Below are 18,470 nucleotides of genomic sequence, written 5' to 3'. Positions count from 1 at the left end.
GACCTTCCGGTTACAGATGCGATTCCCAACCCCCTGAGCCACGGTCGCCCACTCAAATTTAAGGGCTTGTTGTTAGCGCGGGTACATTCGGGACACTTGGATGGATTTTTGTGCTGTAAGGGGAAAAAAGAAACATTTGAATAAGACTTTGAAATACTGATTAAACCACATGCTTACAGACACAAATTGTAATTTTGAGTTTTTAATAAAAGAAAACCAAATGAAAATGCTGCAGTTGTGTTTTAATGAGCATACTTCACAGTAAACCAGCCCTGCTGTCATAAACCTGGTTTAAATAAACCTGACTGCAGTTGGACTTGCCTGGTTTAAGTTTTAACTTGCGTCCCATTTCAAAGCTTGTTCTTTGGACTATTTAAGTACCAGCATACTGTCACTTTTCCAGGCATTCAGCACGTCAACCTGAAGCATTTAAATCCATGAATGTTTTTGATTTTGCATCTCAACTAGCAGGAAACGTTCCCACAATGTTCTAATGGTGTTTTGAATGGACCTGTCAAACTGAAGGACTCATCAGGTACTGGCAGGCCAAGCAAAGTGCAGCTCTGGCAGCAGCTGAAGCAAAACCTCAGGTACAGACATGCATCAATGTCTGTACCTGAGTTTTTCCTTCCCACTGTCACCAAGGGCTTGCTTGTAGGAGGTCGTCTGATTGCTGGGGTTTCCTCTGTATTATTGTAGGGTCATATAAAGCACCTTGAGACTAATTATGTTGTGATTAGGTGTTATATTAGAAAAACTATTTGAAATAAGGTCTGGGAAGAGTTCGTTGAGTTCACTGACAAAGAATTTTGGTCAGGTTTAAAGCAATTCTGGCAAACAATCTCAGGAGGAAACAGTACCCACACTGTATAGTGGGGATGGAGTGCTGGTGATTTAGCTACGCTGTGGAAAGAATAGTTTGAGGATCTCCTCAAGCCTCGAAGAAGAAGCAGAGTCTGGGGATGATGGGGAACAGCTCCTCAGCAGTGTCTACTCTGGATTAGCAGACTGGGTTGGTGGGTTTCCTCTTTAAGAAAGGGGAGCAATTAAAACTATTAAAAACACAGACGTGTTGTTTAATTGTCTGTCTGTGGGAATAAACTTGAAAGCAATGATTCTCAGGAAGGTGAATAAAAATATGAGTTTTGGATTCTGTAAATGGATTATGGACTAGAATGATAACAGCATATTATGTGGGGGTTAAACTCTAAAGAAAGATTCAAAAACAACATTTTGGTGCATCATTTTATTTTGAAAGGAAAAAATATACATATATATTTATAAATGGCCTTTAGAAAGCAGAGAGGAATGTCATGATAGGAAACAAAAAGAAAACCTTAAAGTACATTTACATTTGTACGCTTTAAAAATTCTTTAAAATATGAAGTTTCAATAAATACTTCAATACATTTAGGCATGCGGATATATTTTTCATGATTTACATTTCATTACAGTATCATTCTTAAAAGCCCCCCCCCCAATCTTCGTTATTGCACTTACGTTGTAACTGGTTTGTCATCAAACCAATCACATGCATAAGGTCGTAAAGGTCAAACTGGCAAAGAGTTATGGGTGGAATTTGAAATCTAACAGAGTTAAAATGGTTACAAAAAAAAAACAAACCCTGTAAAAGTTTAAAAAAAAGAAAAGAAAAGGAGAAAGTCAGCTCATCTGCTGCCAAAGGTTTACACTCATACAGATATATTTAAAAATCTAACTGGGTGAAGAGGAACTGCGTGCAAATTATTCATGATGACTTTAACACTTAGCAGCAGTCTTTTACTCTGACAGTCAACTAATTGTCTTCCTGTTATACAGTATGCAGAAAACATAATGCTACAGTTAGCTTAGCTTAGCATGAAGACTAGAACACAACCCCACAGGAATTTTAGGAGCAATACTGTTGAGTCTGTGTTTCCACTTCTGCTAGTTTAGAGACGAAAAAGATTTTTCATTTTTTTAAAAATCCAGTATTCAGACGCATGAAACATAAACACACTTCCCTAACATTTGCTATGTGTAGTTATTTATTAGTTTAAACAAGGCCAAATTCAGGTTTGTCAGAATTTGATGGTCTGTGTTTAAAATCAGCCAAGTAACAGTCCTGCTTTGACATAATTACATCATAAAAAAACAAAACAAAACTAGCATCTAAAACTCATTAAGTATTGCTTTTAAACAGAGAAGCTAGCTCTGTTTTTAGTCTTTATGCTAAGCTAAGCTGGTAATCATTCAAACACAGCAGCACTGATGTTATCAGTGCAATGTCAGCATATGTGAGAAGAAAAAAGAAGATATATATATATATGACATGTTGCTCACTCAGTGCATGGCTTATCAAACAGGAAAATGTGGGATTAGTTTTTCAGTTAACAAGTTTTCTCAACAGATATTAAAAACCAAACCAAAACACCCCCCCCACCCACACACACACACACACACACACATCAACAACTCCAGTAAATAAGGTAAGGAAGCAAGCTCGGAAAACATCTTTCATAAAAGAAGGCAGTGGAAAGACAGCATCTCTCAGGTGAGGAAACTGACAGTAAAAACAACAAATGAGCACAGCACAATAAATAGAAACGTCACACATACTCCTAAAGCTCATCTATGAATCCCTGCCACACCGTGTAAAGCATCTGAATTATTACAAAATAATATGCTGGTTATTTTCATTGTGTGGAGATAATAGTAAAAAATAAAGACAAGAAGGAAGAACACCCATCACCGTTTCCTAAAGCCAAAAGCAATGTCTTCAAATGTGTCAAATATCTAGGTTACGGTTAGCTAATGTGCAGCTAACTATCACATACTAAATGAAACAGAAAAAAAGAAACAAAACAAAAACAAAAAAAATTCTAAAATTTCAACATATCGGCCAAATATCATTACACTACCAGCTGATATCGGCCCCTCTTGACTGACGCTACGCCCCAAAAAACACAAAACAACGATTTTACCGATATTAGTCAATATTTTCTTTTTGCCAGATCAATTTTGCACTGTTGAATTCTTAAAAAAAAAAAAAAACACGATAAAGAGATTAAAAGGCAGTTATATTTTAAAATCAAGATGAATTTGTTTCTAGCACAAAAGCAGAAATAAACAAGAAAGAAATGTCAGTCAAATTCTTATTTTAGAGAATGTGAAATTCTAGACCGATAACAATCTGTGGATCTGTATCTAAAGAGCCGAGCTCCATTATAGTGATTCATATCTACTTTTTTTTGCTTTTTGGTTCTGCTATTTGTCAATGATGAATCAAGATCAAAGTAATAAATGAAAGGGAATCTGGTCCCAACAATATTTCCATCTGTAAGGTGGACAGTAAACTCTGCCAAACACAGAAAACATCCAAAGCTACATTCAAGAAATCATTTATACTTCAAATGGAGCTAAAATAGAAATGTCATACAGGTATACATCTGTCAAAATACTGACCTGGTGTTAACGGCATCCTTATAAAAGAAGTGGAGGATGCACAACAACAGATAAAGCTTGTTATGTAAAACCACAGCTCTTTGTGTGCTGATGATTACAGTGTGACAGTGTGACTATGACGGGAACACCAGGGGCCAGATGTGCTACTGGTCTACATCAGCACCAAGCTAAAAGACGCCGGCAGGTTTTCTTTGTGGCTGGCTTTATGTTTATGTATTAGACAGATTTTTCAGTTCAGAGTGCAAAGAAGAAAAAAAGCGACAGATTTAAGAGAAAAACTCAAAAAATAATGTGGCTTTTGTTTCAGTCAAAAAGCATCGCTTTACTTTTCAAGGTTCAGCTGATCTTCTGGGATCAATAACTCATTAGAACAACAACAACATCTTTTTTCCAGCATGTTCAGGTTTTTCCAGTCATGCTCTGACCTGGACTAACAACACAGTTGCAAAGTGTAATGCCGAAACGTATAATACATACATATCCCGTTAATCAAACCATATGTAAAAACGAGCTTCTATTGTTATCAATAATTGGCAATTTTTAGGAGGGAAATTACTAAATCAGTTAAGAGAACATTTAATATCATTTCCTTATAAGCTTTTTTATTTTCATTTTTTAACAATTTGCAGCAATGGACCACCCAGAATCTACATGCTGGTGACATAAATGAGAACAAAGTTATTGCTGATATGAACGTCTTTTTTCAGTGTTGAACTTTATGATCCCAGTGCTGTCTGTACAGGTCAGAGGATGACTTTTAAATGCATGGAGTTGGTTTGGTATGCTTGAAAAAAGGCATACCGAACATATTTGTATGGATTATTAGTCCCAGGAGTTCACATATCTGAATTTCTTCTAACTTAACCTGGAAACGTGTAACGACAGATTCCTTTTTCCGAGTTTTATTCTCGTAAATTTGTACTTTTTTTTCTCCTCGTACATTTGACACTTTTTTCTAAAAAAAAAATGTACAACGTTTGTGTACATATATGAACCACCGTGACCCTAATACGCCTTTTAAGTTCAGGCATTTTTGAGTTGAATTTGTCATTTTATTGAACCTATTTGAGTCTTGTCTTTGTCCTGAATATGGGCAGCCTCACGCAGCATGCAGGAGTGAAACAGAGTCATGAGCACATTTACAGTTACAGTAAATTCGACAGACAGATGGTTTGGGGTTGGCCTTACTCTGGTCCTGCCTGAGACCATTATCCCAAGAACAGCTGTCCCAAACTCCAAGATCCCACGCAGGCTTCATCGAGTTCTAACAGAAGAGTTCGTCTTTGTCTTAAAACATATAGATTCTCCTTCAGCTGTTTTAGAGTGAAAACCTACACTTGCTGGATTACTTGCTTCCTCGTCCGCTCTGCATGTTTTTGACCCACTCGTTTACACTGCCCTCAGGAGACTGCAATGGTTGAACTGGTGGTTAGATTTGCACATTATGAGCATTATCAGCACATTCTTGCATTAGTAGCATCACATCGAGTAAATCTGGCCCCAGGTCTGTTATTCTCACACATATTTAGAGCTGAAAAGCAGCCAATCTACAAGTTTGCGTTTGTCTTTGATGACCAGCTGAGCTGTCTCATCCTGTGTGACGTGCAGGTAAACAGAGATTTTACACATTTGCAAGTTGACTGGATTATTTTCTAACAGCCCTCAGAGTATTTGGGGGCACTTTGTACTGCAATCAGGTGCTTTCACAGTTCTAAAGCCCTAAAACAGATGCTGGACGTTCAAATTGATTCCGATAAACTGCGTGGGTGATTACACAAAACCTCATCTCAAAGTCAAAGTTTGGCGATTTTGTAAATATGAATGTTAATACCACTCTCGTATGCACTCAGTCCAACTATTCCTTTAAAAAGATGTACAGTACAAATGCTTGTTGTGTAGTAAAATGTAAACGCTCAGACTGAAGGTTTACCATCACTGTGAGCAAAATTCGTGTCCTCAAACAAACCCGTCGCAGCAAGCTACAGTACGACTCGGACGTGATGAGAGGTCAGAGGTTGTATCCTCGCCCAGAGAGCCACAGCAATGACATAAAAAAAAAAAAAGATTAGTGGTCCATCTTTACAAACAGCGTACATGAGTAAGAAAAAAATCCTCTAATATATATTAAAAAAAGAAAAAAATCGAGGGTTTTTGTTCAAATTGCACCAAGAAATCTCCAGGTGACTTAACCCTGGCTTGCCTGCTTAACTTGGTTTCACTTTGTTTAAACTCTTTGTGTTAAAAAAAAAACAAAAAGGTGGGGGGGGTTAAAAGATTCCTTTGATGAACCGCATTAGTTTTCCCAGTCAGTGCAGGGAAGACCTTCATCCTCTGACTCTGACTCAGGAGAGGCCTCCTTGATTCTCCTCAGAGCCTCGTGAATGCTGCGGGTCAGAGCGTCGGCCGAGTGGGGGAAGCTTTTGGGATGACGCTGCTGCTCCGGTCTGGTCCGTACCTTCCTAAGCCGGACGCCCTGTCGGATCTGAGCCAGGATATTGTTGCTGTCGTCATCCGGATCCGGGCCCAAGACCCGCAGCTCAGCCTTCCTCAGGTGGAAACTGCCCCGCTTGAGTGATGCCAGCACCTCATCCATGGGAGAGCTCGCTGAGAACGCAGGGCAGAGACAATTAGCCTCACAGTGTTTAGGCTTGGTTCGCCGTTTAGCACACAGCCAAACAACCTACTGCTGACACACAATTTAGCTCCAACCTCTGTTTAAATACACCATTTCCTGTGACTGATAAAATGCTTAAATTACCTCATTTAAAAGTAGGTACCGAATGAGTGTTATGTGCCTTACATTAAACATTTGTAGTATTAACCAACCATGAAGGTCTCTACTGCAATGAAAAGTTCCCTGCCCACCTCTCCTCCACTGCGACGAGTCCAGAGAAGCCGTCTTCCGCAGCTTTTTCCTCGCCGTTAACAGCTGGCTGCTGTCAAAGAATCGAGGGGAAAATGGAGCCAGCGGGAGCGAGGTGGAGTCAGACTCGCCTTTCTGGTGTTGAAGCGTGACGGCTGTGAGGTTCTTCTGCTGGTCGTCCTCTGAGGTGGGAAGTGGTGGAGGAGGCGGAGGAGGAGGCGGTGGAGGCGGGGGAGGGGCACCCAGTGAAAAGTTTGACGGCGTGGCTGAGAGTGGGGGCAGCGATAGGAAGGGAGGCGAGGGATCGAGGCCTTGGAGGTCGACCGCAGGTAAAGAGACGCTGTCGCAGCCGTACGCGTCCGGCGGGAGAGGAGCAGAGAGTTCTGGGAGATCTGAGACGCAGTCGGTCTGAACGCCGGCAGCCTGGGTGCTGGGCTGCTGCCCAGCACGCCTCCGACTGTGAGTCTGACTCAGGCGCAGGCGGCTTGACTTTAGAGTCACCTGGCCTGGATACCTCTGTGTGGGGAAGCAGCAAGAAAGAAAGTAAAGCTGAAGGACTGAGTGCAGTTTAAGCAACATTACACACATGATTTTGCTTTAACCTCCTAGGACCTGGCGTACACATATGTGGACATCACAATTTGGGTTATTTAGACCAATATACTACATTTTGCTCTACAAGTGCCTGAGATCCACTTACGAGGACATTATACTGCCACTGTTTTATTGAAATTTTAAACAAATATCCTCATATGTGGCTCTCACTTTTCTTAGAAACAAAAATCAGGTTCTTTGTTTTTACATCCATCGGGTCCCAATCAGCCCAAATATCATAGAGAAATTAAAAATGCATGCTGTGGAAGAGTTCGGGTCTTAGGAGGTTAATGTATCAAGACTATGTAGATGTCACTGCAAGAACATAAAACACTGTGGACAAACACAAACTCATCTTTTAACTAAAAAAACGAAAAGTTACTAATCATTGGTGTTTGAGGAGGATTCAGTGAAGGTTCCTCCTCAGATGACGTGTGTGTTTATGTTAAGTCCTCACCTGCTTGAGGCTGCGAAGCCTGTCAAGTGTCCTCTGCCTCTCCTGACTCACTCTGGCGTTTCGCTTAGCTTCATCATCTTCATCTCCCTTTTCACAGAAACAGCAAATGAGATGAATGTGTTGTAGCAGGGTGAGGAACAATTGCTGCTTTCACTGCTTTGGTATCGATATTTGAAATTTGTCTCGCAGCAAGCTCTAAATCAAAAAAGTTCGATCATTGCTACAGAATATTCGCCATGTCTGTGAGCATCAAAGTGGACTCCCTGTTTTCTTTCTGGTGCTATAAAAATAAAACTGCATTGAATTAACTGGTAATATCATCTCTTCATTTACTGACAGAGTAGAACAGTGAATATATAAATCCTATCCCTTGCGGCCACAGATAGAAGTTTCTTACCTGCTGCAGCTCCTGCAGGGATTTGCTGTCAGTATGGCTACCTTGGCGCTGTTGTATCTTCTGCTTGTGATTGATGATACAGATTTCCTATTTGAGGAAGAACAGAACACAAACATAATGTTATTATAGACAGACCTGTCAAACTGATCCTTAACCCACAGGAGATAAAGCACACGACCGTATCTTCATCCATCGGTAATTCACCTTCTTATTTTTGAGGTAGACTTTCTTGGCAGTGATGCGGCCCCTGCGGGCCTCGAGCTGCCGGGTCCTCTGCTGCAGGGTGCAGAGTTCTTCTTCTCTGAGGGGTGACGGTGGGGTCGTGGGGTCTTCTACACCCTTCATGGCATCAGGACTCTCAAAGGTATCGTAGTACACCACCTCATCCTGTCGCTCTGGCAGAAAATCAGAAGACATTGAAGATTCAAATGCTGCTTGTGCAGCTTATACAGCTCGTAACAATGGCTCGAGGATTTGATCTCTGACTGACTATGAGTAGAAGAAAAAGTGGTACTGAGTGATAAAGTCAAAGCAGGACAGCTGTGGTGCCACGGGATAAGCAAAGGACTTAACTGGAGGATGAGGTTGGAAACCAATGAGAAGCCAAAACATTTTGTTTTATACTTGAAAACCACATTTTTCAGCACATGTAAGCTTCAGTCATGGGTCTGACACACTGAGCTATAACAGAAAAAGAGAAAGAAAAATAACCTGAACCAAACCATCTAAAGAGATGCTCACCTGTCATCTGCCTGCGCAGACTCTGCAGCTGGGCAGTGAGCAGCAGCTCCTCGCAGCGCAGCACCTCGGCCTGAATGTCATACAGCTGCAGCTGTAACTCATAGTACAGCGCCTCCAGCTGGTCCAGGCGAAGCATGGCATCCTCCCCATCCTGTAGACTCTGCATCTAGAACAACAACCACAGAGACTATTTCAAAGGCCAAAGGGCACCGTCCACAGGATTTTCCAAAAGCTCTACCTGAGTGACTGTGCATTTATATTTCACATTAACAGATCCGGTGGAAGCTGAACCAGTGTTTGTGTCTTCTCTAAGTGCTATGCTACAACACACAGACCAGGTACATTTTTAGTTTTAGTGTATTTTCAAATGCACAGCAAACATTTGACCTGACAGTCATTCCCAGTGAGTCATTTCCACTCCTGCAGACCAGGAAGTTGTTCCCTCCATTACAGGATGCCACAGCCATGAGCTCATTTTTCCATCACGGCTATTATCTCGAGTTCTTCTCTTCTGTTAACTTCACTATATCCATGTCCTCTTATTGTGGCTTCTTAAAAACAAACCTGACTGAGCACCACCTTTTCAGAACACACCCAGATACACTTCAGAATTTTGACACCGATCTTGGTCCACACGTGTGATTTGTTTTTGGGGGGTTTTTCAGCAGCATCAGCATGTTATGTTTTACCTCCTCCTTCAAGCCATGTTTCCTCTGTTCCAGGCAGATCTCTTTGGCCCTCATGAGCTGCAGAGTTTCTTTGGAAACGGCAAACTGCAGCCGCTCCATGCGTTCAACCGCTGCTGTCCACGCTGACTTCCCAAACTTTCTCTGGTCCGCTCGCATCCTCTCGTATAGAGCTATAACGCATACAGTAAAGAAGTAAGTGAAAAGGGCTAGAGCTGCAGAGATTAGTCAGCTAGTTATCTGGCAAATGATTAGACATTTAAACAGCAGTTTAATGACCATAATTGTGGTTAATAGTTTTGAATCATTTGGAGCAAAAAGAACATGTGAGAAAATGGTTTGGCCTAAACGCTATAGTTTATTTCTGGAGCATTAAATGCCTAAAATGGACAAACCAGCAGTGCTTTGACTTGAAATCCGAAGTAAATAAAGTCCATTTGAGGAAAAACACATTTTTATTCCAATTCATAGCAGAGAAGGTTTGAGGATTAAAATGTGTCACGAGTCAGGGTGGAGTGTATGTTAATGACTTTGGTATGCCAGAGGTTGGAGATGAGAACAGAGCCAGAATGTTTTATTCTCACATGATCTCTAAGCGCTCTCTTATGAAGTAAACATACTTTTATAAAGGTTCAAAGGTCACCACAAAAACAACGCCACACATTGTTTTCTGAAGAGAGAAACTAGCCTCCTGTGTGTGTTTACCTTTCTGAGACCGAGTTGTGGTTTCAAAGAACTTGACAGTCAGGTCTTGAATGGAAAGCACTGCGGCGTGAGCCTTCTTCTGCCACTCCTCGTCCTCTTTTCTCAGGCTCTCCACACGACGAGGGCCGAGTCGCTCAGTCTCCAGAGAAATCTGGCAGGAGTTAAGGCAGCTTGTTAGAACAGCTTAAATGTACAGTACTTAGATCAGGTATCATCAGTGAGGTAACAAGAGTTTGTATAGGAAGATTTTGCAACACATGTTGGTATTTATGTCTTGGTCTTACTGTTCTTTAATAATGTTTTTTTTTAGTCTATCTTTGTTTACATTTTGGCAAACAGGCTCCAATTAAATGATGCCAAACTAGCAGCTGTCGGTTCCTGTTTATGTATGTTTATGTATACTGGATTACTTTGAAACTGTAGAAAACTAAAAATATGTGTAAAGCACATTTCAGAGTTAGATGGAGATTCCCAAGCAGTTTTATGACCATCGTAGACTGTATATAAAAGATGGACGCAGCTTCCTGGTCTGAAACTTAAAGCAGACGAGGAAGCTCCTATTAGGCCACAGTTTTTTTTTCCTGATGAGTTTATGGACTTGATAATTGAATTTCAAGCAAGAAGCAACATTCTTGTGCCAAAAACTTCAGCTCTAACCGCGATTTGAGCCAATCCCTCTAGACTCTCTCACACACACACACACACACACACACACACACACACACACACACACACACACACACACACACGTTTATGTATATATAAATATAAAAGAGATCAATTTTTCAATCCCAGCTGGGCTAACTTGGCCCAAAGAGAAATCCATTGCCTTAACTGCCTCTTTGAGCTCCCTTTTGTTTGAAGAACACTGGCATGCACCTGTTCTGATCATTGTATGCCCCGCCTTCCTTTCTCCAAATGCCACTTCACCTCTGCCAGTTTGAAAACCACCACAAAAGACCATCTATAGCATTCTGAAATACCAGGAAGTCACAGCAGATGGTGATAACAAAAAGGAAATGGCTTAGGCGCATCTGTGCACGCTTATACAGTGACACTGACCCAGTATACTTGTGAACAATAAATAAAACGATACATGCACAGAGGTCTTTTTTGTCCTCCTGCCATGTGAAAAAAAGAGTAAGAAAAAGAAAAGCGGTGTCACGTGGAGTTGTGTTCTGGGTGTTGAGGGAGAAATACAAGCCCCTCTAAGAGGAGAGGGCAGGGAACAAAATGTACACACAATATAAGCTAAACTCCTTGCGAGGGCCTCCTGTGCATGCAGTCGTATTTCAATATCTTGATGCAAAACAGATGTGCGTAGCTGCTCAAAAATAAACAAGACTATAATAATCCCAATCAAAGCCCAAAGGCTTTGATTTATGTTAACCAGCATACTCTGCGCTTTTATTCTTGTGCAAGTGAGGCACAAGAACAGGGAGTGGTTCGGGGGTGAAACCGGGAGCAAGCGGGGGAGGAGAGTCTACATCAAAAGAAAAGAAAAAGTCTGGCAGGAACAAATCTTAGAAAGTATATTATTTATTCACCTAAAAATTACAACAACATGAGGAAACAAGAGCAAGGTTGCCTTTTAGCAGGTCGATCCCACCTGTTGAGGATGGACAGACATTCACCAGCCTCCTTTCCTTTACCTCTTTGCATGCCATCACTGACTTTGTCCCTGCTGACCTCGGCAGCAAATCAAACTGAAGAAAACATCTCTGCATAAAGTTGGCTCTTGATCATCAGTCTGTTAGACTGGTTTTATGCAAAGCTGAAACGCATCCAGACAACTGACAAAATGCATCACCTGCTCTACGAGTAAAGCAGGCCAAAGCCCGTTGAAATGTAACACAAACGCTAGCATTTGGGGAATTTCCTGAAATGTGCATTGTTTGAATATACTTTGTGTCTGATCAAAGTCTCAGTAAGTTATGGAAATAAAAGAAGTGCGGTGCAAACAAGTGATGATTCAAACCTGTAAAGTTGCTCGGAAAAGGTGACACATTCCTATGACTAATATACATTTGGACTGTGAGCCAAACGTAGTAAAGGAGTTTTACATTTTAATTACATGTCAGCTTTCAAATGCCTTCTGCATGTTTGGCTGTCTGAAAAACAGGCCAAGTAGCCACACAAATAAAATTAGCATCCTTTTTCCCCCAGCCTACTCCCTTCTAGCATTTTATCACTCACTTCCTGCATACAGTTTAAAAATACAAAAAACAATGGTGGTGGGGGTTGGGGGGGAGTTACGTCTGTTAACACCTCTGGTCATGGTGTCATACAGTGATATGTCAGCCCTACTTAAAACAGAGGTGTGACGCCATTTCCCACGCTAAAGTGCTGGGATTACAGGACGGATGCTGTCACGGTCGCCCTTATCTCATTTGATTAAAATAGCATGACTGTGGTAGATACGAGGCAGTCTTCATCAAACAATTATTTATTATTATTTGAAAAACCTGCAGTTCCTTCAAAGAACCAATTTTAAATCGTATCGTGAGGCATTTTGTTACTAGCATCCTGTCGCAAAACACAGGAGTGAGTGTATTAAAAAAAAAGAAAAAAAGAAAAAAAGACAACACAGTTAACCAGGGATAAAATAGAATTTTTTGGACCAGGAGGGTGATTCTCAATCAGATATTAGCTGAAAACTTGACATGTGCAGCATGTCTTTCACATCTACAGGAAATGAACAGTATCTGAAAGTCACGTCCTGCAAAGAACTGACACAGGCCTGGGACGTGCATCTGGCCTAACAGTTGATCAAGCAACTGTTTCCCGAAGCCTTATCAGAGATACTCTCAGTGGGAGGGTGGCTGCCAGGAATCAATCTTAAGGATGGGAAACAGGCCAAACTGCACAAGAACTGGATTGAAAATCAGTGCCAACATGTTTTATGAATTACTGGATCAAAATTTTACATCTTTAGTCATCAGTATGTATTGAGGAGGTAAAAACAGAAGTACAACAGTGAGTGTCTACAGTCATCTGTAAAACATGGTGGTGTCTTGGTCATGGTTTGGAGCTGCTGAGAAGGAAGTCCTTCAATATATGATTTATTTAATTAACTTTGAACTTAAACATTTAGACCACAAAGAAAAAATGAGGACTTCTATAACTAGTAAAAAAAACAATTAGATTAATTGCTTAATCAGCTAATTTATGTGCATAGAAATGTTTTCTCTTAGCCCCTTTCCACTATTACCTACTCGGCTTGGCTCGGCTCAGTGTATAGAGTTTTCCATTAGATGGTATCAACAGACAGGCTTCCACACATTGGCCAGTCACTGAATTCACTCCATGAGTCATGAGAGCGACTATGTCACAAAACCCGCCATTTTTGAAAATGGCTACACAAAAAAAAAACCCAACAACACCGCGGTCCCCAAGTTTGACGAAAAGCTGTACACCGAGCTGCAGGTATACCATCGCGTCGACGTCCTCCATTGTAGGGTTGTGTGTGTCGCATGCAAATGGCATCACAGGACTTTCAAGAGCACTGGTGTAATGACCCCAGGCACATTAGGTGACATTTATATGTAATGAAAGCCACCAAAACCGAGCCAAGTCGAGTCCCTTCGAGTCGAGTTGAGTAGGTACTAGTGGAAAATGGCTTTTTGAGTTACAGGAAATTAAAACAAAGCTGCCTCGGTGACACACTGAAGTAATGACAAAAGAAGTCGAGGAAATAAATGTTTTTCAGTGATGCAGGGCGGTGGAGAGGTGGAGCATAGATAAAAGAGCAGAAGAACTTAGTAGAGGTGAATTTAGTGTAGCATGTTGACAACTGTTGCCATGTTAGAATGAATACAATGTGAAACTGTAACTGGAGCTCACCATGGCACAAAACCATCTCTGCCATGCCACAGTGAAACCACATTTTTAATTCATGGCTGCCCTCTGACCTCCTGAGCAACAGGACACCCACGCTGGACTGCTCCGACATGCTACGGACAATGCACCGTTCACCAAAATGCCTGATGAGAGAACATTCATTCAATTTTCCATCAGCTTTTCGCCGTTTCTGGTAAGCTCAGATGTCTCCAGTTGAGAGCGTGAAGCCCTTTAGCTGAAAATTCACAGCTGAGCAGTAACAATGGTCAAATTAATGATTAAACACATATATTCATACATCTCAGCTCCTAGTTTGTCAGCAATATTCACTGCTTTCTGACATTTTACAGGCTAAACCATTTTAAAGTTAATTTAGGAAAAATAATGATCTCCAAGAAGATTAACCTAACTTTTAAGTACCAAAAAATATATCATGCGAGTATTAAATAATTTTTTTCCAATTCTCTCTAATGTGTAATACCTCTACCTGACAAGATTACACCTTACTTAGATTACTTTCAGACAGTCATTTCCTCTTATGTGATTCCATCTGATTATGTTAGCTTCGTATATGAATGGCAGTCTGGTCACTTTTCAGTAAAGGTCAAACATGCATCACTTTAAACTTTCAATACATCCTGAGTCTGAATGCACGTAGTCACATTAACAGCATGCACAGAGCTCTCCTCTATCTTCAGTTGATTAGCTCACAAGGGGACAATTTTTTTTTTTTTAGAGAAATCATCATCATCATGTCAGGGGCAAAAAAGAAAGGAAAAGAAACTGTTAGACTGTTTATTAAATATCCGGCTACTTCAACATTTGCAAACATATAAACAGAGTGAAAAAGATGGTTTGCTTGCTTTTAGTTGCCACATCCACTCACAGGCCTCTATTCTAACTATCACAGATTTAAGACGTTATCAAATAAAGCTTTACAATTTCAATAAGGAGAACAGAGTCTGGCTAATGAAACTCTTTCTGTTCTTTGGAATCTCATGTACAGAACATTATATACTGCAAGTACTATGCATGGTTACATTACTGTTGCAGGAACGCTTACATGAAGCCATAAAAGTGACATATGTCTGAATAACAGGACGCCACCATTTAACAGACTGATGAAACCAGCATTGTTGTTTATTTAAAAGGGCTCCGCTGTAACATTGCAGCGTGTAGGTCCTTGAAGCACTTTGGTCTTTTCACAATAACCTCATACATGCCATGTGTATTACTGCATTCACACTTGCAGATGAGGTCAGAACAGGTTATAATACTAGCACCCGTCTGCCTTTTTCCTCCTCATCTTTACGACAACAAGCAGGATGCAAACTGCATGTAAGTGACAATCTCCTATGTGCTGATTCCCTCTTACACCTCTTCCCCTTTCTTCACAAAGGAGAGAATCTCCACAAACCCCTGACTCATCAGTTTGAAAAAAGCCCGCTCCCTTTAGTCTGTGTCAAGGTATCATTTGCATACAGCTTTGTTTTCAGCCGTTGGATCGCCCTGAAGGGAGCAGGTGGTACAGCTGGAAAAACTTGGGCACATGAAGCACATGGAGAAAATAAAAAAGGTTTGAGGTAAAAGTTGAAATAGTTGCATTCATTAGACACTACATTAAAGTTCAGGTTTAACATCATACCACACACAGACTACCAAACAAATGCTGAAGGATTTGTTTTCAGCAATGTAGCAGATCTATAAAACCTGAGGAATTAAAAGAAAGTAACAGAAAGTCCGACTCTCAGACTCTCGCTGATTGTAAAACACCTGAAAAATCTTGGGGTAAAAAAAAAAAAAGGAAGAAGAAGAAGAAGAAGAAGAACAAGAACAAGAACAAGAAGAACAAGAAGAGAGAAATGTAATCTTAGGAAAACATTTTGATGTTTACCTGTTTTTATTTATCTATTTTATTCACAATCACAAATTCTCTATTTCATATTTCAACAGTTAAAGCAATATTATAAACATTACTATGTAGTATATAAAAATGCTGTCATGGGCTAAGCTTGCCACATGCTGGACTACATTTCCCATAATGCAATTCATAAGCTCTTTAATTCAACAAAACGCCATGCTTTTACAGCCCCACCTACCCACCCACAGCACAACAGTTTGTATTGCAGCATTGTAGTAATCTACACAAAAATGTACAAAATGTCAGTGAAGGCTTCACACTTTGCACAGTTCATCAGAAACACATTGCTTATTTCTACTGATTTTTTTTTCCACAGCATAAACAAGACTGCTAATCTTAAAACATAAGACTGCCAACACAGCTTAAAGGATTAGTTAATCTGCATTAATGGGTTACACAACTTATAAGCAAAAAATATTCACTGGTCATGGCCGGTTGTGTCAAATGTAAAATATTCACAATTTTTACTATTTTCTACCTTTTTTTCCTTGGTGCTTTGCACTCTCTTGCTCAAAAGCAAGATACAAAAAATATAAATAACTAATTGGCTATAGCAAAATACCAGAAGCTTTGAAAGATAAAATATACTGTAGATTTACTGATTCAGAAATATTTTTCTTATTGTCAATAAATAAAAAAGACCAACAATCAATGACGTGTTAGCCCTCCTCTAAAAACAGGTTGCGAAAAGAAAGATTTTTAGTAACACTAACTTTACACTTTATTTACAGGAAACTATTTTAGGTTATAGATAAATCCATGAAGCCTTTGGTAGCTGGACATTTATAACAACAAACTACAGTTTATATTTGACTCAGTTCCACTAAGTGCAACACTGATGTGTTTTTATTATATCTGACAACAGTGGAGCTTTGCATACAGCGAGTAGAAAAATGTACTAACACTTAAAATTTTGATTTCTTTTTTCCTTTTTTCCTAACTATTGCAAATATTTAGACTTCTCCTTAAAAAAAAGTGCAAAGGGGAAAACAGTGAAATATCTCACTTAACATCAGGATCTGCCCAAGAACCATCATAACACACACTCAGAAATCACACCCAAGACACACACACACACACACACACACACACACACAGGCACTTGTGTTGTTAGTGACAAGATGCCGAATAAGCATGCTGTGAAAGTCATGTTGACAATGTAAAATACTCACAGCCCAACTGTGGGTGAAAGACTGAGACAGTCTATGAAAGAGAACAAAAGACAGGTAGAGAGATAGTAATAGGGACTGTATGGGACATTATTTCTATTGTCCATTAAATTAATGTCCATGAAACGTGCCTAACATGCGTTGTGCTTATCAGTGTAGACTGACTCTGTTTAGAAATTAATGGCAATTATTTACAAACATTCACCAATCTGTCTGACAGTGTTTGCAATCAGTCTGAGCTAGACCACAACTATTTGGATACAGGATGACTCCCAAGAGACAACCCAGGCAGTCACCTTGTGATCAAAAGTCAGGGATGCTGCATGACCAGTCTGTGGGCAATCAGGTGATCACCCTGACCACTTGCAATTTGTGGCTGAATGTAAAGAAATTCAATCACAGCAACCTGACCTAGTTGCAAGACAGTTGTTGTCCTATTTTTACTCTAGCTAACTTCTAGTCTGATTGTCTTGGTTGAAAATATGAACTATCATATTAGTGAGAAATCAGCTGACTTATCCAATTTTCTATTGAATTTCAATGTTATGTATATCACTTCTTATCCGCTGAGCTTTTGGACAAGTGTACGAGAAGCAGCTAGAACTCTGACCTACTGACTGAGCAGGCATGTGCCTCCTCCTCTCCATGAAGTCTGTGAGACAGTAGGGATTAGTCTGTGGATTTACTTCCCTTTCCAAGCCTAATGAAGAAAAGCAACAAAGACAGAGCAGAGAAAGAGAGTGGGAAACAGAAGGCTGTGCTGAGGCTGCAGAATTACTGAGTGGTTTAGTGACTGCTGCAATAATACTTATGCTGGTTAAGCTGCTCTGCGCTGGGGGAAAGCCTCTCTGCTGATCCTCTGACCTCCACAGCCCCCAGTAGCAAATGCATAGCGCAGAGCGGCTACTACCCAACCATCAATACCACTGCACCCAGCCTAAACACCTAACACTGCTGGTCAATGCACTTGGCTTAGAAGTGTAGGCTCATCATGCAGCGGTTCAGGGATCGTTTTCCAGCACTAATCAAACCATAGCAACAGCACTTTAACTGCTAACATGCACCACTGTAGAGCACGCCGACCAGTTAGTCGGCAATAGCTAGTGCTAAACCTACTTAAATCAAGCCCCTCAAACAGATGGTATTTGTATCAGTGTGCCTGTGTGTATTACCTTAATCTGCTGTCGGCGCAACATTGCCAGTTCCCTCATGTCCCTGAAGGGCTGAAGCAGGTAGTGATAGAGCTGAGTTGTGGCTTCCAGCAGCTCTCCATACGCTTCGTCCTCCTCCGGGTACACCTGCAGCAGCTCCACCATGCTGTCCATCGCTTTGTGTTTATCCAGCACCTGGAGGTAAAATGTGCATTGAACAGTATAGTCAGACAAACAGTCCACACAGTGAAAAACACTGCACTGGAGTAAAAGGTTGCTGATGCGAGAAATCTCTTTAATAAATTCCACAATAATAACCCAAAAGACTAAACATTTCAGGCTTTACAAAGCCCTAGTGGTTGCCAGTAAAGACCAAAATCTAGACTAAAAGTGCCACAAATAATAGTTTTATAGTTTTTACAGGCTTGTTAACCACTAATTACTGTACTCTGTAGCTTTTAGCTGGGTGTAAATACAGGGAGTGCAGAATTATTAGGCAAAT

General features: G+C 40.6%; 1 protein-coding gene across 1 annotated transcript in view; it reads right to left on the bottom strand.

Annotated features, from left to right (window-relative positions):
• Positions 1-3,094: 3,094 nt before the first annotated feature.
• jmy (junction mediating and regulatory protein, p53 cofactor) overlaps positions 3,095-18,470 on the bottom strand; it is a 28,028-nt gene continuing 12,652 nt past the window's right edge. Inside the window, exons 2-10 of the mRNA XM_005720117.1 lie at positions 17,990-18,163; positions 9,888-10,038; positions 9,186-9,355; positions 8,497-8,662; positions 7,960-8,150; positions 7,756-7,842; positions 7,359-7,445; positions 6,310-6,823; positions 3,095-6,048 (exon numbers count right to left, since the gene is read on the bottom strand). Of these exons, the coding sequence (XP_005720174.1) occupies positions 5,738-6,048; positions 6,310-6,823; positions 7,359-7,445; positions 7,756-7,842; positions 7,960-8,150; positions 8,497-8,662; positions 9,186-9,355; positions 9,888-10,038; positions 17,990-18,163 (1,851 nt within the window). The 3' untranslated portion in view covers positions 3,095-5,737. The remainder of the gene's footprint in view (positions 6,049-6,309; positions 6,824-7,358; positions 7,446-7,755; positions 7,843-7,959; positions 8,151-8,496; positions 8,663-9,185; positions 9,356-9,887; positions 10,039-17,989; positions 18,164-18,470) is intronic.

Source organism: Pundamilia nyererei, unplaced genomic scaffold (genome assembly GCF_000239375.1).
Source record: "Pundamilia nyererei isolate P.nyererei 1_Seehausen unplaced genomic scaffold, PunNye1.0 scaffold00002, whole genome shotgun sequence".
NCBI lineage: Eukaryota > Metazoa > Chordata > Actinopteri > Cichliformes > Cichlidae > Pundamilia > Pundamilia nyererei.
This window is presented reverse-complemented; position numbering and strand designations above follow the sequence as displayed.